The 13,209-nt window shown below is 44.0% G+C and overlaps 1 protein-coding gene across 1 annotated transcript in view; it reads left to right on the forward strand.

Moving 5' to 3' along the window:
- The first annotated feature begins 3,462 nt into the window (after nucleotides 1-3,462).
- LOC146006621 (acyl-CoA dehydrogenase family member 11-like) overlaps nucleotides 3,463-13,209 on the forward strand; it is a 93,479-nt gene continuing 83,732 nt past the window's right edge. The window contains exon 1 of the mRNA XM_083145322.1: nucleotides 3,463-3,584. Coding sequence (XP_083001448.1) covers nucleotides 3,568-3,584 — 17 coding nt within the window. The 5' untranslated portion in view covers nucleotides 3,463-3,567. The remainder of the gene's footprint in view (nucleotides 3,585-13,209) is intronic.

Here is a 13,209-nt window from a genome sequence, read left to right on the forward strand (position 1 = left end):
GGTGCCGTGGCATTGTGCCCTCCAGGAATGCCTGGCACCTGAGTACTACCACTCACTTGCCGTGATTCGGCCTCCACCTCCCCCTCCTTGCTGCAAGAAGACGCAGAGGACAACTTGTGCGGAACTGTGAGTATACAAATTTTATTGGCAAAATATTGATTATTACACACCAAAAAACAATATATTTACAATGACAAAAAGGTACATTTTTAAGCAATCATGTCATTCTGCCACTCCACAGCCCCAACACCATTGAAATAATTCAAGTACTCGTCTCTTGACAACTTTGCTTGCGTTGATGCATTTCTGGTGTTTAAATTAGTTGCCAAAGCTGTCAGACCAATAGGCTCGTCAACAACTTGGCTGTCGTCCACTGTAGCCCCCAGTTGTTGTGTGTGCACCGCTTTTCTGCGCATGTAGTTGTGCAGCACACAACAGGCCAGCACCACTTTGTCAATCTTATCTAGGCGCAGATTGATGGGACTGTGAAAAATTCTGAATTTATTACTCAGAATCCCAAACGCATTTTCAACCACTCGCCTGGCACGTGACAGGCGATAGTTAAAAATGCGTCGTTCCCTGTTCAGTGCCCTTTGTGGGTAGGGTTTAAGGACATTAGGGTGCAATGCAAAGGCCTCATCCGCCACAAAAACAAAGTTCAAACCGTGCTCATTTTCAGTCCGCTCTGGCAGATTCAGTTCATTTTTTTTCAGTTGGTCGTGGAAAAAGGTATTCTCCAGGGCTCCTCCATCTGAAACTCTACCATTTTTCCCAATGTCCACAAATACAAACTCGTATCGGGCATTAGCGATGGCCATTAGAACAATGCTGAAGAACCCCTTATAATTATAATAAAAAGATCCACTCTTTGCAGGGGGCATGATCCTGACGTGTTTGCCATTGATAGCTCCACCACAATTAGGGAAATTCCATAGATCACGGAAATCACGTGCAATATTTTGCCACTCCTCCTTGGTCGATGGAAACTGCAATATAAAAGTATATGCGTATTAATAATCTGTTTGGTTGATTTTAGACCCATCAGCCCTCCCCCATTGCAGCCTCAAAATGACCCCCCACCCACTGGTGTAAAAGATTAAATCAACAGGCATTGTAAAGATATACATATAGGGTACAGGTATGTGCACAGCTATACATATGGGGGACATGTATGTAATTTCCATATTTACCTTCATGTATTTGTCCTGAAGAACTTGGACGATGGCATCACAGGTGTCTGGTATTATCAACCCCAGCGCTTGAGATGATATTGCGGTGGTGAATCTCAGGTCGGCAAGGGTCCTGCCTGTTGCCAGGTAACGCAGCGTTGCCACCAGTCTCTGCTCTGCAGAAATGGGCCTCCTGAAATAGGTGTCCTCTCTCTCTATTAAAGGGGTAACCAGTGTCAGCAGCTCCATAAAGGTAGCGTCATCCATACGGAGATAATTCCTGAAATCATCAGGATTGTTCTCCCGTATCTCCTGTAGCAATGGCATGTGGGAGAAGGTGTCTCTCCTCAGAAGCCAGTCTCTGGTCCAGCAGCTCCGATTCTTGGTCCTTTTTCTTTTTTTAATAGCCCGCAATCTAATGGCCATAGCAGCCAAAATGCACGCACGAGCCTTCCTTCTCCTCAAGCTCATGATTAAAAAGGCCCAAATGCACCGATAGACGAACGAACGTACGTACGTATATCCAGTACAGCTAGCAATGATCTGAATAGTCACGGCTCTATTCACTGTACTACACGAACGATTCTTTGTTCCGTGATCACGCCTCGTTTTGGTATGCTCTTTTAAATCCAGCCCATTATGATAATGTTGTGTACATTTTTATCGTGCGAATAGCCAGAACGGGAGAGTGTGTACGGTGGTACAATCTTTTTCTTGCGATTGTTTGGACGGGAGTACATCGGACGTCGCAAGTAAAATTGTACATATGTGTACGCGCAGATCGGTCGTATGTTTCAGACGGCCGAACGTGTATTCGGTCGATCGAACGGTCGCAAGAAAAATTAAATTGTACATATGTGTACCCAGCTTAAGGGGGAGATTCTCTAAGAATCTCCGCCCCCCTTCGCCGCCCATCGCATACTTAATTATCGCATATCTTGTAACATATGCGATAATTAAGGCAAAGGACAGCTCTTGCGTTAAGAGCTGTCCTTTGCGGTGGGAGTCGCTGGGTCCCAGCAGGTCCCGGCGGCTCCCCCCTCCCTCACACACCCGGCGCTGCTGCTGCTGCTGCACCGGGCTCTCCTCCTCCCTGCACCCGGAAGAGGATCAGTGCAGGGAGGAGGTCACAGGTCCGGGCAGCACAGCTCTGTGCTGCCCGGACACAGGTGAGGGGGCGATGCGGGGCGGCGGGGGGTCGGCGCGGGGCGGCGGAGGGATGCGGTAGAAGCCCATTGGCTTCTATGGGGCATCGCCAGATTTTTCTGGCGATGCCCCCCGCTGCGTTAACCCGGCGGGGGATGCTTACAGCATCCCAAAATGCAGTAAAAACCCCGATAACGGGGTTTTTACCGCATTCCTTGTTTAGAGAATCTCCCCCCTAAATCATGAAAATCTGACTTTTGATGTTTTATCGATCCGGATACCCCTAAGATAGGGTCATGAGCCACAGACTGTTTCTAAAATAAATAAGAACTGCGGTGATCAACAATCCTGGTTATTGGGTTCATGTGTGTCATTTTCTGCTGATTTCTTAAGGTGTGTACACACGCATCGATGTACTTTCAATTAGATTTCTATTCAATCTGCTTTCAATTTCCCCAATTCCACCCCCTTTTGATTTGGCATTTGCTTTCCATTCGATTTCACATTCAATCTGCACTTTTGCATTCGATATCGAATTTGATTTGCATTTAAGGCACAGTGTACACATCCATTTACTGGATCCAATTTGATATATCCTTTTCTGAACAGTATGTTTTTCTTTTCGATATAGAGAAAATGGATAAGCATCTTAAAAACCATTTGATTTCGAGTTTGCTTCTATAAGCAAAATTGAATCAAAAACCTGTCAAAATCAAAGTGCGTGTACACACCTAGATTTATTTATTGTCACTTACAAGTTACAACTCAATTATTAAAAATCTGGGATTGGAAAAAGTATTAGGAATTTATACAAAGCAATTTTAGCTACATATTAACAAAAAAGATCTTAGATTCACTTCGTATTTTTCCATAAAAGTATATTAGTTTTTTTTCCCCTCCTTTATTACATATTCTGTAAGATTGAGCATTTTACAAAACACCATGTTTTCTTATTTTAGGGGTAGAGAACTAAAAGCTTTATTCTATAATAAATAACCATGTATCACAGCGTCTTTTTCTTTCCAAAAACTGTCCGCGCACAAAATACTACCCAAATATTTTACTATGCAGACTTTGAATATAATTTACCCGGCTTCTACTGTGGTGACGTCATTCACCATGTACGGAATCCCATTGTAAAAGGCATAGCAGGAAGTGCAGTGTGATCACGTGTCCTCGCCACCGGCCCTCAGCTAATCACGTGACCTGACCCCTATCAGCCGGTGTGCAAGGTTTTACGTGAAGGTCTGCAATGTCACGCTCCTTAGGGTAATGCAGTTGATAGGGTGCGGGGGTGTCTGACAGGGCGGAAGCCCAATCAATATTCAGCAATAGAGCTATGTTGTGTTGCTGCTTGTTTATGGCCTGGAAACATGTCTGCAAACTATGTACTGCGGCCGTATATGTTTCTTTTTTCCCCATCAAATCTAGATTTGGGAATGGCATTGTATATAGAATGTTGAACTATAAGTAAACACCAAAAATATAGATTACAGTATAATAATGCGTATGTCTATTACTTTAAAAAAAAAGTCAATGTGTAAAATGAATATGTGCACAATCTGTATGCATGCTTGAGGATTCCCTTGTAATAGTAGGTTGTACTAAAAGGAAAGGTCTGAATTTTCACCTGTAATGAATGTCTAGCATTCAGCATATTAAAATAGAATTATCACATATATTGTTGCTTTACACTGTATAAACAAAATGTTCTCAGGTTTATTAAATAAGTGCAGATTTTTTTTTTTTTTTGGTACTTATGTTAGTTGGGCGCCCACTATAGTTAGTTCGCTCATACCCCCACTATCCATGTCGGCATGGAGTTGATTTTATATAGTGCGGAGAGCCACGGTTCCCAAAGCGTGGCAAGCGTACGTGGAAAACTAAGCAAATAGCTTAGTGGGCGCCCAACTAACATACAAGTACCTAAATTGACCTTTTATCTGCTTCCAGGACCCGAAACGTATTGGAAAGACTTAATAATAGCCACAGGGATATTTATTTACTAATAAATAAAATGGGATGGGTAATTGGGTCGACCCTATTTAGGCCATCATGCATTGGGTTGATCACTTAAGGTCGACATGGCTAAAGTCGACAGTGTTGGAAGGTCGACATGAGTTTTTCACCTTTGTTTTTGTCTCGCTATGCTTGGCACACTATTTTATTCTCCCACCACATATTAGTGGATGGTAGGGCATGAAATACCGCCTGTCGGCTTAAAAACTAATGTCGAGCCATTGTCGACCTAATACTTGTGTAGACCTTCCAATCATGTCAAACTATTTCAGGTGTCCACCTAAGCCCTGTCGACCTTCAGTGGTTGACCCAATGCATGCCGACCTAGTGACTTTATTCCTGTCATGGAGTCAGTTCAGGAGACACATGATCAGAGCCGTGTTAGTGGGAGGGGGGGCAGTAACACAATGCCCCGGGCCCCAGTCTCTAAGCGACTAACTCCAGGGATCACTGTCCTTTCCAGCAGAGAGTAATGGTACCTCTGCCTTGTCTGTAGTACTATAGGTAGCTGAATCACAGGCAGTGCTGATCAGAGAGGGGAAGGTCTGGATGGGATGCAGTTAAAATCCTGGCGTTCAGAATCCCGACGCCGGAATCCCGACCACCGAAATCCCGACCGCCGAAATCCCGACACTTTCTCCCTCCTGGGGTGTCCTGGAGGGAGAATAAATTAGTGTGCCGAGCATAGCAAGGCACCGGGCCCGCTGCGTGGCGAGCTCAGCGAGCCTGCAAGGGGGGGGGGCGATCCACGTCCCCCCCCCTTGTCGGGATTTCGGCGGTCGGGATTCCGGCGGTCGGGATTTTGAACGCCGGGATCCCGACCGCCAGGATTTCATACTGCTTCCGTCTGGATGATTGGGTGTGGGCCCTTTGTCATAAGTGCTCTCAAAGGAATAAGTACATACACACAATATGACAAATTGTTTATATAAAGCACGATAAAAATTTAATTAACGATATATAGTTCATTTTCTCGAGTGTGTACACACTATATTGTTAATGATGCTCACTCCTGAGGCTCATTACCAACAATATCCTCCATCCTCTAATTATGCAGTCAAATTTTGACGTTGTCAAAGACTGCATGTTCAGCGTGGGACAGGTGATGTCACACTACGATACAAAAATAATTAGTAATTGCATTTTTATCCGCAAAATATATATCAGTAAATAGACTACCAACATTTAAAAGAACATAGTTGCTATGATTCCTAGAAATAATAACACCTTAATTTATTAAAAAACGCTGGGTTTTCAGAAAATTGTTACATGATACCTTCATCCACTTGCATCTTCATTTATCCAAATATGCATATTTTCCTGACTCCCAGGGTCTGGCCATTACCTCATACTCATCCACACCCTGCAGAGTACTTGTTACACAAATTATACTCACTTGCTTGAAACTCCTTTACTACATTTGAGTCCCTGCTAGGAATGACCATCGGTGCATTTGCCATCAATGGCAAAACTGCAACCAGCCATCGATAGTCATAAACTATGTGATGGAAAACCATCAATAGTTTTAGCTATCGATGGTCATCTATTATCTTTGACTGAATGGCCCGTGGGCTAATCAGAATGTGGGAACAGGGCTTCTGTGTTGTAGGGGGCGGAGTTATGCTCTGTGCCCTGGCACCTTGGAACAAAAAAAAACATAGGTTCTCCTGTTCCATCGATGTAGTAAAACCATCTGGTTCTCCCACATCGATGGCAAAAGTATTCGACATCAGCCATAAACCATCGATGATTTCAAATCATTGATGATTGATGGCCATCCCTAGTCCCAGCTCCTTTGTTACTGCTGTACTGCTTTAGAACACATTATCGCTCAAACATAAGGGAGTTCCAAGGCGGTCATCAATATACAGAAATGCCTGGATGCCTGGTGCACACAAGTACAGATGTGCTCTTAACAGATAATAAGAGGATATTTATTGAAGTGTGCCTAATTGTTTGCTATGAACAAATAGGGGCACATTTACTAAGATGGGAGTTCTATTGAAGATGGGATGTTGCACACAGTAGTGAGCTGGTCTGAATAAGGCCCACTATTCCTAATGCATCTGAATATATGTAGATAGACTAAACCAGGGTTGCCGACCCTCCCGGAATTCCCGGGAGTCTCCCGAAAATCGGGTCCTCCTCCCGGCCCCCCGGAAGGGTGGGCAATCCTCCCGGAATCTGGGGGACCCCCCTGAGTCCCCCGAATCGCGGCATTTAAATGCCGCAATCCGCGGGTCTCAGAGGAGGGGGCGGGGCTAAAATGGCACAATCGCGTCATTTTAGCCCCGCCCCCTCCATAGAGATCAGTCATTTTTCCTGTTTCCCGTAATGGGGGCGGGGCTTAATGACGTCACAGTCAAGCCCCGCCCCCCGATCGGGTAAGGAAAGTCTCCTCTCCGGGCTTCTCCCGGAGAGGAGCATTTATAAGTCGGCAACCCTGGACTAAACATATTAAAACATACAACGGTATCCTCAGAGACATCTCAATAGGGTGAAGGTTTTGAATTGAAATAGACATGGAGGAGAATAAACTGAGGTGTTTCTCTGTGTATAGCCTCTTACATGTGTTTGATTTAATTACTCTTTAAGATTTAAGGCCCCCATACACTAGGGCGACTTGTCCTGAGGACACCCCCAACTTCCCCCTGAGCTTCCCCGGCAGCTCCCCGGGGGAGCTTGATAAGATTGGCACTTGATGTGCCATTTTTTACATGTGATAAATCGTCTCGATTTATCACATGTAAACCCAGGGAGCAGGGGGGGGCTGCAGAACAGGGCTGCTGGTGGGGGGCGCTGCTAAGGCAGCGTGCAGGGGACGCTGCGGGGGACAGTGACAGAGCCGGGCAGGGGGAGGCGGGAGCTGTCAGTGCTAGAAAAAAAAGCCCATACAATGAATGGGCAGCCTGTGATTGGCTGAGCGCTCTCTAAGCCAATTCCTGACTGGCTGAGAGAGCGCTCAGCCAATCACAGGCTGCCCATTCATTGTATGGGCTTTTTTTTCCCAGCGCTGACAGCTTTTCCTGCCCGGCTCTGTTACTGCCAAATCTGTGTCCCCCGCAGCGCCCCCTGTCTTACTAGCAGCGCCCCCCCGCATTGACGGCTCCCGGCTCCCTGTGGAAGTAGTGCAGGCGGGGACCGCAGGCGTCGCAGAGCAGAGACCGTCGGCGCGGCGGGAGAATAGAAAGAAATCTTATTCAAAAGACTGGGCGGCCGCTGATTGGCTGAGAGCTCAGCCAATCAGCGGCCGCCCGGTCTTTTGAATAGGATTTCTTCCTATTCTCCCGCCGCGCCGACGGTCTCTGCTCTGCGACGCCTGCGGTCCCCGCCTGCACTACCTCCGCCGGGAGCCATCAATGCGGGGGGGGGGGGGTGCTGCTGCTAGTAAGACAGGGGGGCTGTATATAAAGATATATCGGATCTGAACATCGTGGGTGCTAAAAAGCACCCATGATGGCTCAGATTCCGATATATCTTATGTTCTGTAGGTCCGACGCCGTGATCCGATGCGCGCGGGACCGCGCATCAGATCAGATGTCGAACACATGCGATTTTGTGCCGATTTCACCCGATTTATCGGCCCAAAGGGCCGAAATCGGATGAAATCGGCCAAAAATTGCATAGTGTATGGGGGCCTTAAGAATGTTGTAGTTTCTTCTTTCCTACAGGATTGCTCAGGGAGGAGTTTGCAGCAGTGTGCTGACTCAATTTGATTTAAATCACATGTTTTTTATTTTTTTATTATTGATTTAAATTAGGCTCAATGGACCCACATTACTGCTGTAATTGTTTAACTGCAGAAGAAAAGTATGAAGCTCTTGAGTTTCATATCCTCATTCATTATCATATCCTCATTCATTATCCTTCTACCAACACTAGTCAAGTAACAAGCAAAAGCAGCCCCATTTAATGACCTCAGTGGCACCAATAGATTGTTGGAAAATGCACATTGGTTCTGAAAGTAGCTGGTAATGAAAATATCATGGTAGCAGTAGAGCAGGGGTCCTCAAACTATTTTGCTCTGGGACCCCATCAGACAATAATCACTGGCACTGTAAAGGATTCTCTAATACCGCTTTCACACTGACAAAACGTTTCAAAAAACGGTATTTTTAAATGGTATTTAAAACGGGTCTGAGCCTTCACATTGCAGTAGATTACCGTTTTAAATACCGTTTAAGTACCATTCACATCAGTCAACCAGTTTAATCCCCTGAACATGTTTCAAGGCAGAATGCAGGGGACAGCCTATCACAGGTCTGTAATCTGTTGTTTTTACTAAATACCGTTTCCGAGCCATTCTCACTGCATAAAAAACGGCTCTAAAACGTGTAGGACTCTGCTTTTTAAACGTTTTTAAATACCGGTTATCTTTAACCGGTAAATCAACTCTGGTGCTTTCCCACGGCAGCCTTAAACATTTTGAAATGAGAAAAAACTGCAATATACCGTTTAACAAGTGCGGTGTGAAAGGGGTATAATATATAAAAACATTTGTAATCAGTACAGTACATAAACACCAACAAACAAGTTTATTTTTAGCTAACAATAGAGATGGGTAAAAGACTAGGAGCAAATACAAATTAAAGCCAGTCAGAATTAATTAAAAAAGATAAATGTATTTTATAGCAACATGAATTAGGGCAAAAAAAATTCATAGACATAAATAAAAATACCAATAAGATAATAAAAAGGCCAATACAATCAAAAAAATAATAATAAAAAAATAAAATAAGCTGAAAAAAAGGAGAATACTTGATCCAATGATGGTAATTTAATTGACTAGTAAGTAGTAAGCCTTCTTTGTTAGTGGAGTTAAGGTGCCCATACACAGTGCGATCATTGCATGCGTTTTGAACGCCATTGCATCGTGTGCGATCCGAAGCTAGTTCAAAAAGTATGTGCAGCACATACTTTTTGAACTGTGCGATAGGATGTGCGTGGGAGCGTGCATCGCACACAAAAATGCGCAGTGTATGATGGTGCATTTTGTGGGTGTGGCTCCCGCACACATCCCATCACACAGTTCAAAAAGTATGTGACCAGTATGCGGAAGCTCCAATCAGAGATGCAACTGACAGTGAGACTTGATACGCTGCTAAGTGACTCCCGGTCATATGACCAGAACTATACACATACTGGAAACCTAGCGGCCTTCTTAATGGGAGCAAACAGAATATGCCTACACTTGATCTTTGAAAAGACGCTGACAGACGTAAGCAGGGAAACATGTCAGTTCCTTAAATTTGCGCCATCCAACAATGGCCGACGGCACATGGTAGTTTGGATTACACATCAGAGGTTGGTTTCAAATTACACAGTGATTCTGCAGAGGACCACAGCAGCACCCTGATGATTAATTACCTCTGCAGCCGTTATTGTGCTCAAATCTTCCTGTGCTTCATTTGGAACAGATCCCATGAGTGGTAACTATATCTGTTACTGCATCAGACCATCTAATCTGTTACATTGTTACCATTACTTCTGTCACTGGTTGCACTTCAAACAGACTGCCTTTATACTTACTTCACTAACAAAAACATCTTAAGGTGCCCATACACGTTACAATTATTGTATACAATATTGTATACAATATCGCATCTCATCGCATCTCGGTTTTACGATTAGATGAGATCTAGTACAAAAAGTATGTGCTGCACATACTTGTACTAGATCTCATCTCATCTTATCGCAAAACCGAGATACGATGAGATGCGATATTGTATACAATATTGTATACAATAATTGTAACGTGTATGGGCACCTTATCTACTTACTAATCAATTAAATTACCATCAGTGGATCAAAAATTCTCCTTTTTATAGACATATCTTTTTTGTTATTATTATTTTGTTATTGTATCGACCGGTACCTATGAATTATTATTATTTTTTTAATCTTATTTCTATTTTTATGTATGTCTATGGATTTTCTTGCCTTATTTCATGTTGATATAAAATATAATTATCTTTTTAAATTAATTCTGTAATTTAATTTGTATTTGCTCGTAGCGCTGTCTTTTACCAATCTCTTGTCTTCTATATTGAGAGTAATGATCCCATTTTAGATAGCAGTTGGAGCGACACATTCTTTCCTTTAGTGCGTAATATCTGTTTTTGTTATTTTTATCTATAATACAAATATGTGAGCCATAAAGTCCATTACAAATGACATTACAGTGTTTTCTATGGGTGAACCAGGTTCAGTGTGAAAGGCACCAACCTGGTAATAACCCAGTAATAAACCAGGTTTATAATAAGGGGTTAAGCTTGTTTAGACCCATTTCAGAAATGTTTTCAAATACCAGGTTAGAGCAGGGTTTGCGATGTGACAGCAGTATAATACCCCTTTTTCCACTAGCAACCTGGGTCGGACCCGGTAATTTGTACCCGGTTCGAACCCGGGTGGGACATGGGTAGGAGACACATTTCCACTACAGTGCTACCCGGTAAATTGCCTGATCATCCCCTTTTACACTTAACCCGGGTAAGGCCTTTTTTTCCATATAGATAAACATAAGAAAAAGCCTTTTTAAAGGGCTTTACCATGGGAGGTCACAAAATAGGGCCACCATTACACCAAAAGGGCCACCATTAAAAATATTACCATATTAGAAGAAGAGACCACACTCATTTCTTTTAAAAGAACTTTTTTTTTTACTGGCAAATATTACCACACTCATTTCTTTTAAAATAACTTTTTTTTTTTTACTGGCAAATATGACCACACATTTTCTTTTTAAATAACATTTTAAATATTTTACTGTAAAATATTAAATATTTGGAACTTTTAAAAGTTTCTTCACACAATACAAGAAAAGACATGCCAAAAAAGGGTAACAAACAGAGTCCTGGGTGCTTCTTTCTGGTGTTATGCTGCCTTGCCTTAACCAGTGGTTCCCAACCCTGGTCCTCAAGTACCCCCAACAGTGCATGTTTTGCAGGTCTCCACACAGAATCACAAGTGCTATAATTAGCTCCACCTGTGGATCTTTTCAAATGTGCCTGCATAATGAGTGCACCTGCCGGGTGACCTGGAAATTGTGCACTCTTGGGGGTACTTGAGGACCAGGGTTGGGAACCACTGGTCTAAACCTGAGGGCTATTCCTTCTTCGCCCCAATAGAAGCAATGCAAATAGGTATTTTGGTAAGGAATCTGATGTAGTGCCTTATTCCTTACCAAAAAACCTATTGACAAGAAAAGACATGCCAAAAAAGGGTAACAAACAGAGTCAGGTAAAATGTTTGCCATACACCTGAGCCTTTGGCATACTCATACCTCCCAACTGTCACGATTTTAGAGGGACAGTCCCGATTTTCGGGTCCTGTCCCGCTGTCCCACCCGCGGCAGGCATTGTCCCGCTGCGGGGGGGTTACAGTTGGGAGACCCCCAATCTAGTAGAAGAGACGCTGTGCGCATGCGCACAGCGTCTATTCTCGTATGAAAATGAGGTCGCGGCTAATTAGCATAAGCCGCACCCTCATTTGCATACGCCCCGCCCCCTTTTCCCTATTTCATACAGACAGAAGTTGGGAGGTATGCATACTTAACAATGAAAAAAGTGCACGTAAACATGTTAAAAAACAAGTGCCCATAAGAATTTTTAAAAGTGCAAGATGTAGGCTTTAACCAAACTGTGCCCACAAGGCGACTGAATGCTATAAATGTATTCAACATTGTTATTGCAATAATGCAATAAAGAACTTAGAAGAAAAAAAAACAAGTATTTCTTAGGACAAATTACGATATACCGTAAATTCAGGGGAGTCTAGGTTTGGCAGCAGCGTGTTGTCAAGGCTAGTGGTGTTTGCCTCACTATACTCTGGGTTTAGTGGGGCACTGGTAGCAGTGCTGGAGGCATAGCTAGTGGAAGTGTTGGGTGCATGGCTAGCACCAGTGGTGGGGTGGTAGCTAATTGCTGTGCTGGGGGCGTGGCTACTGGGGCCTCTATATGGTTGAGGCTCTCGGTGTGGCTGTTGCTCACACGAAGTGCTAGGGGCGGAGGGAGTTGGCCCTCTACTGTATTGGCCATATGCATACTCATGGTGTGCTGGGTATGCTGGGGCCTGTGAAGCATGTGGCGGATACATTGGATAATGAGGAGGTGGCATATACCCACGATTAAGTATCCGTTCCAAGAAGGACAATTGTCTGTCCTGCATGTCCTTTAATTGATCCAAGAAAGAGTGCTGCATCTGTCTTTCATTTTCTAAAAACGTCTCCATACGAGCATCCTCATTGGCCTGCATGTCGGAGTCCATTTCACGCAGTTGATCTATTACTACTGAAGAGAAAGCTCTCGCTGCTTGATCGGAACGGTTTGCTTTTTTCTTCTTTGGAGGCACCTTGTAAACTGCAAGTGGGACAAACAAAAATACACTATAAACATTAAATAGCAGAGGTGTTTGCAGCCCTGTGCTTGCGGCCCTATCCCACCTGCACACTTGCGGCACTCTGCAACATATACCGTTGATTACTGGGATAAATGTTTTTTTTACTTACTATTTGAACGCAGTTTTGGTGTTTGATGTTCAGTCGCTTGCTCCGTTGCTGTTTCGGACCCCTCCTCCACCATGGACTGTGCGGTGTCAGAAAAAGCAGACCTATCAAGTATACTGCACTCTTCATAGCCATCTTCCGAAATCAGGAGCGGAGAAGTTGGGCAGCCCGGTGACATTGCCATGGTGGACTGTGTGTCAGGTGGCTCCTGGCTACTCTCCATTGGTGGCTCCTGGCTACTCTCCATCTGGCTGGCCAACGAGGATGACAGTGCCACAGGATTAATCAGAGCTGTGTTGCCAAATGCCCTGCAGCATAGATCGTAATGGACCCACTCGACACGTGCGGCACCGCTTTTTTTCCTGTTCTGGT

The sequence above is a fragment of the Crinia signifera genome, chromosome 1 (assembly GCF_055691185.1).
Source record: "Crinia signifera chromosome 1, ASM5569118v1, whole genome shotgun sequence".
NCBI lineage: Eukaryota > Metazoa > Chordata > Amphibia > Anura > Myobatrachidae > Crinia > Crinia signifera.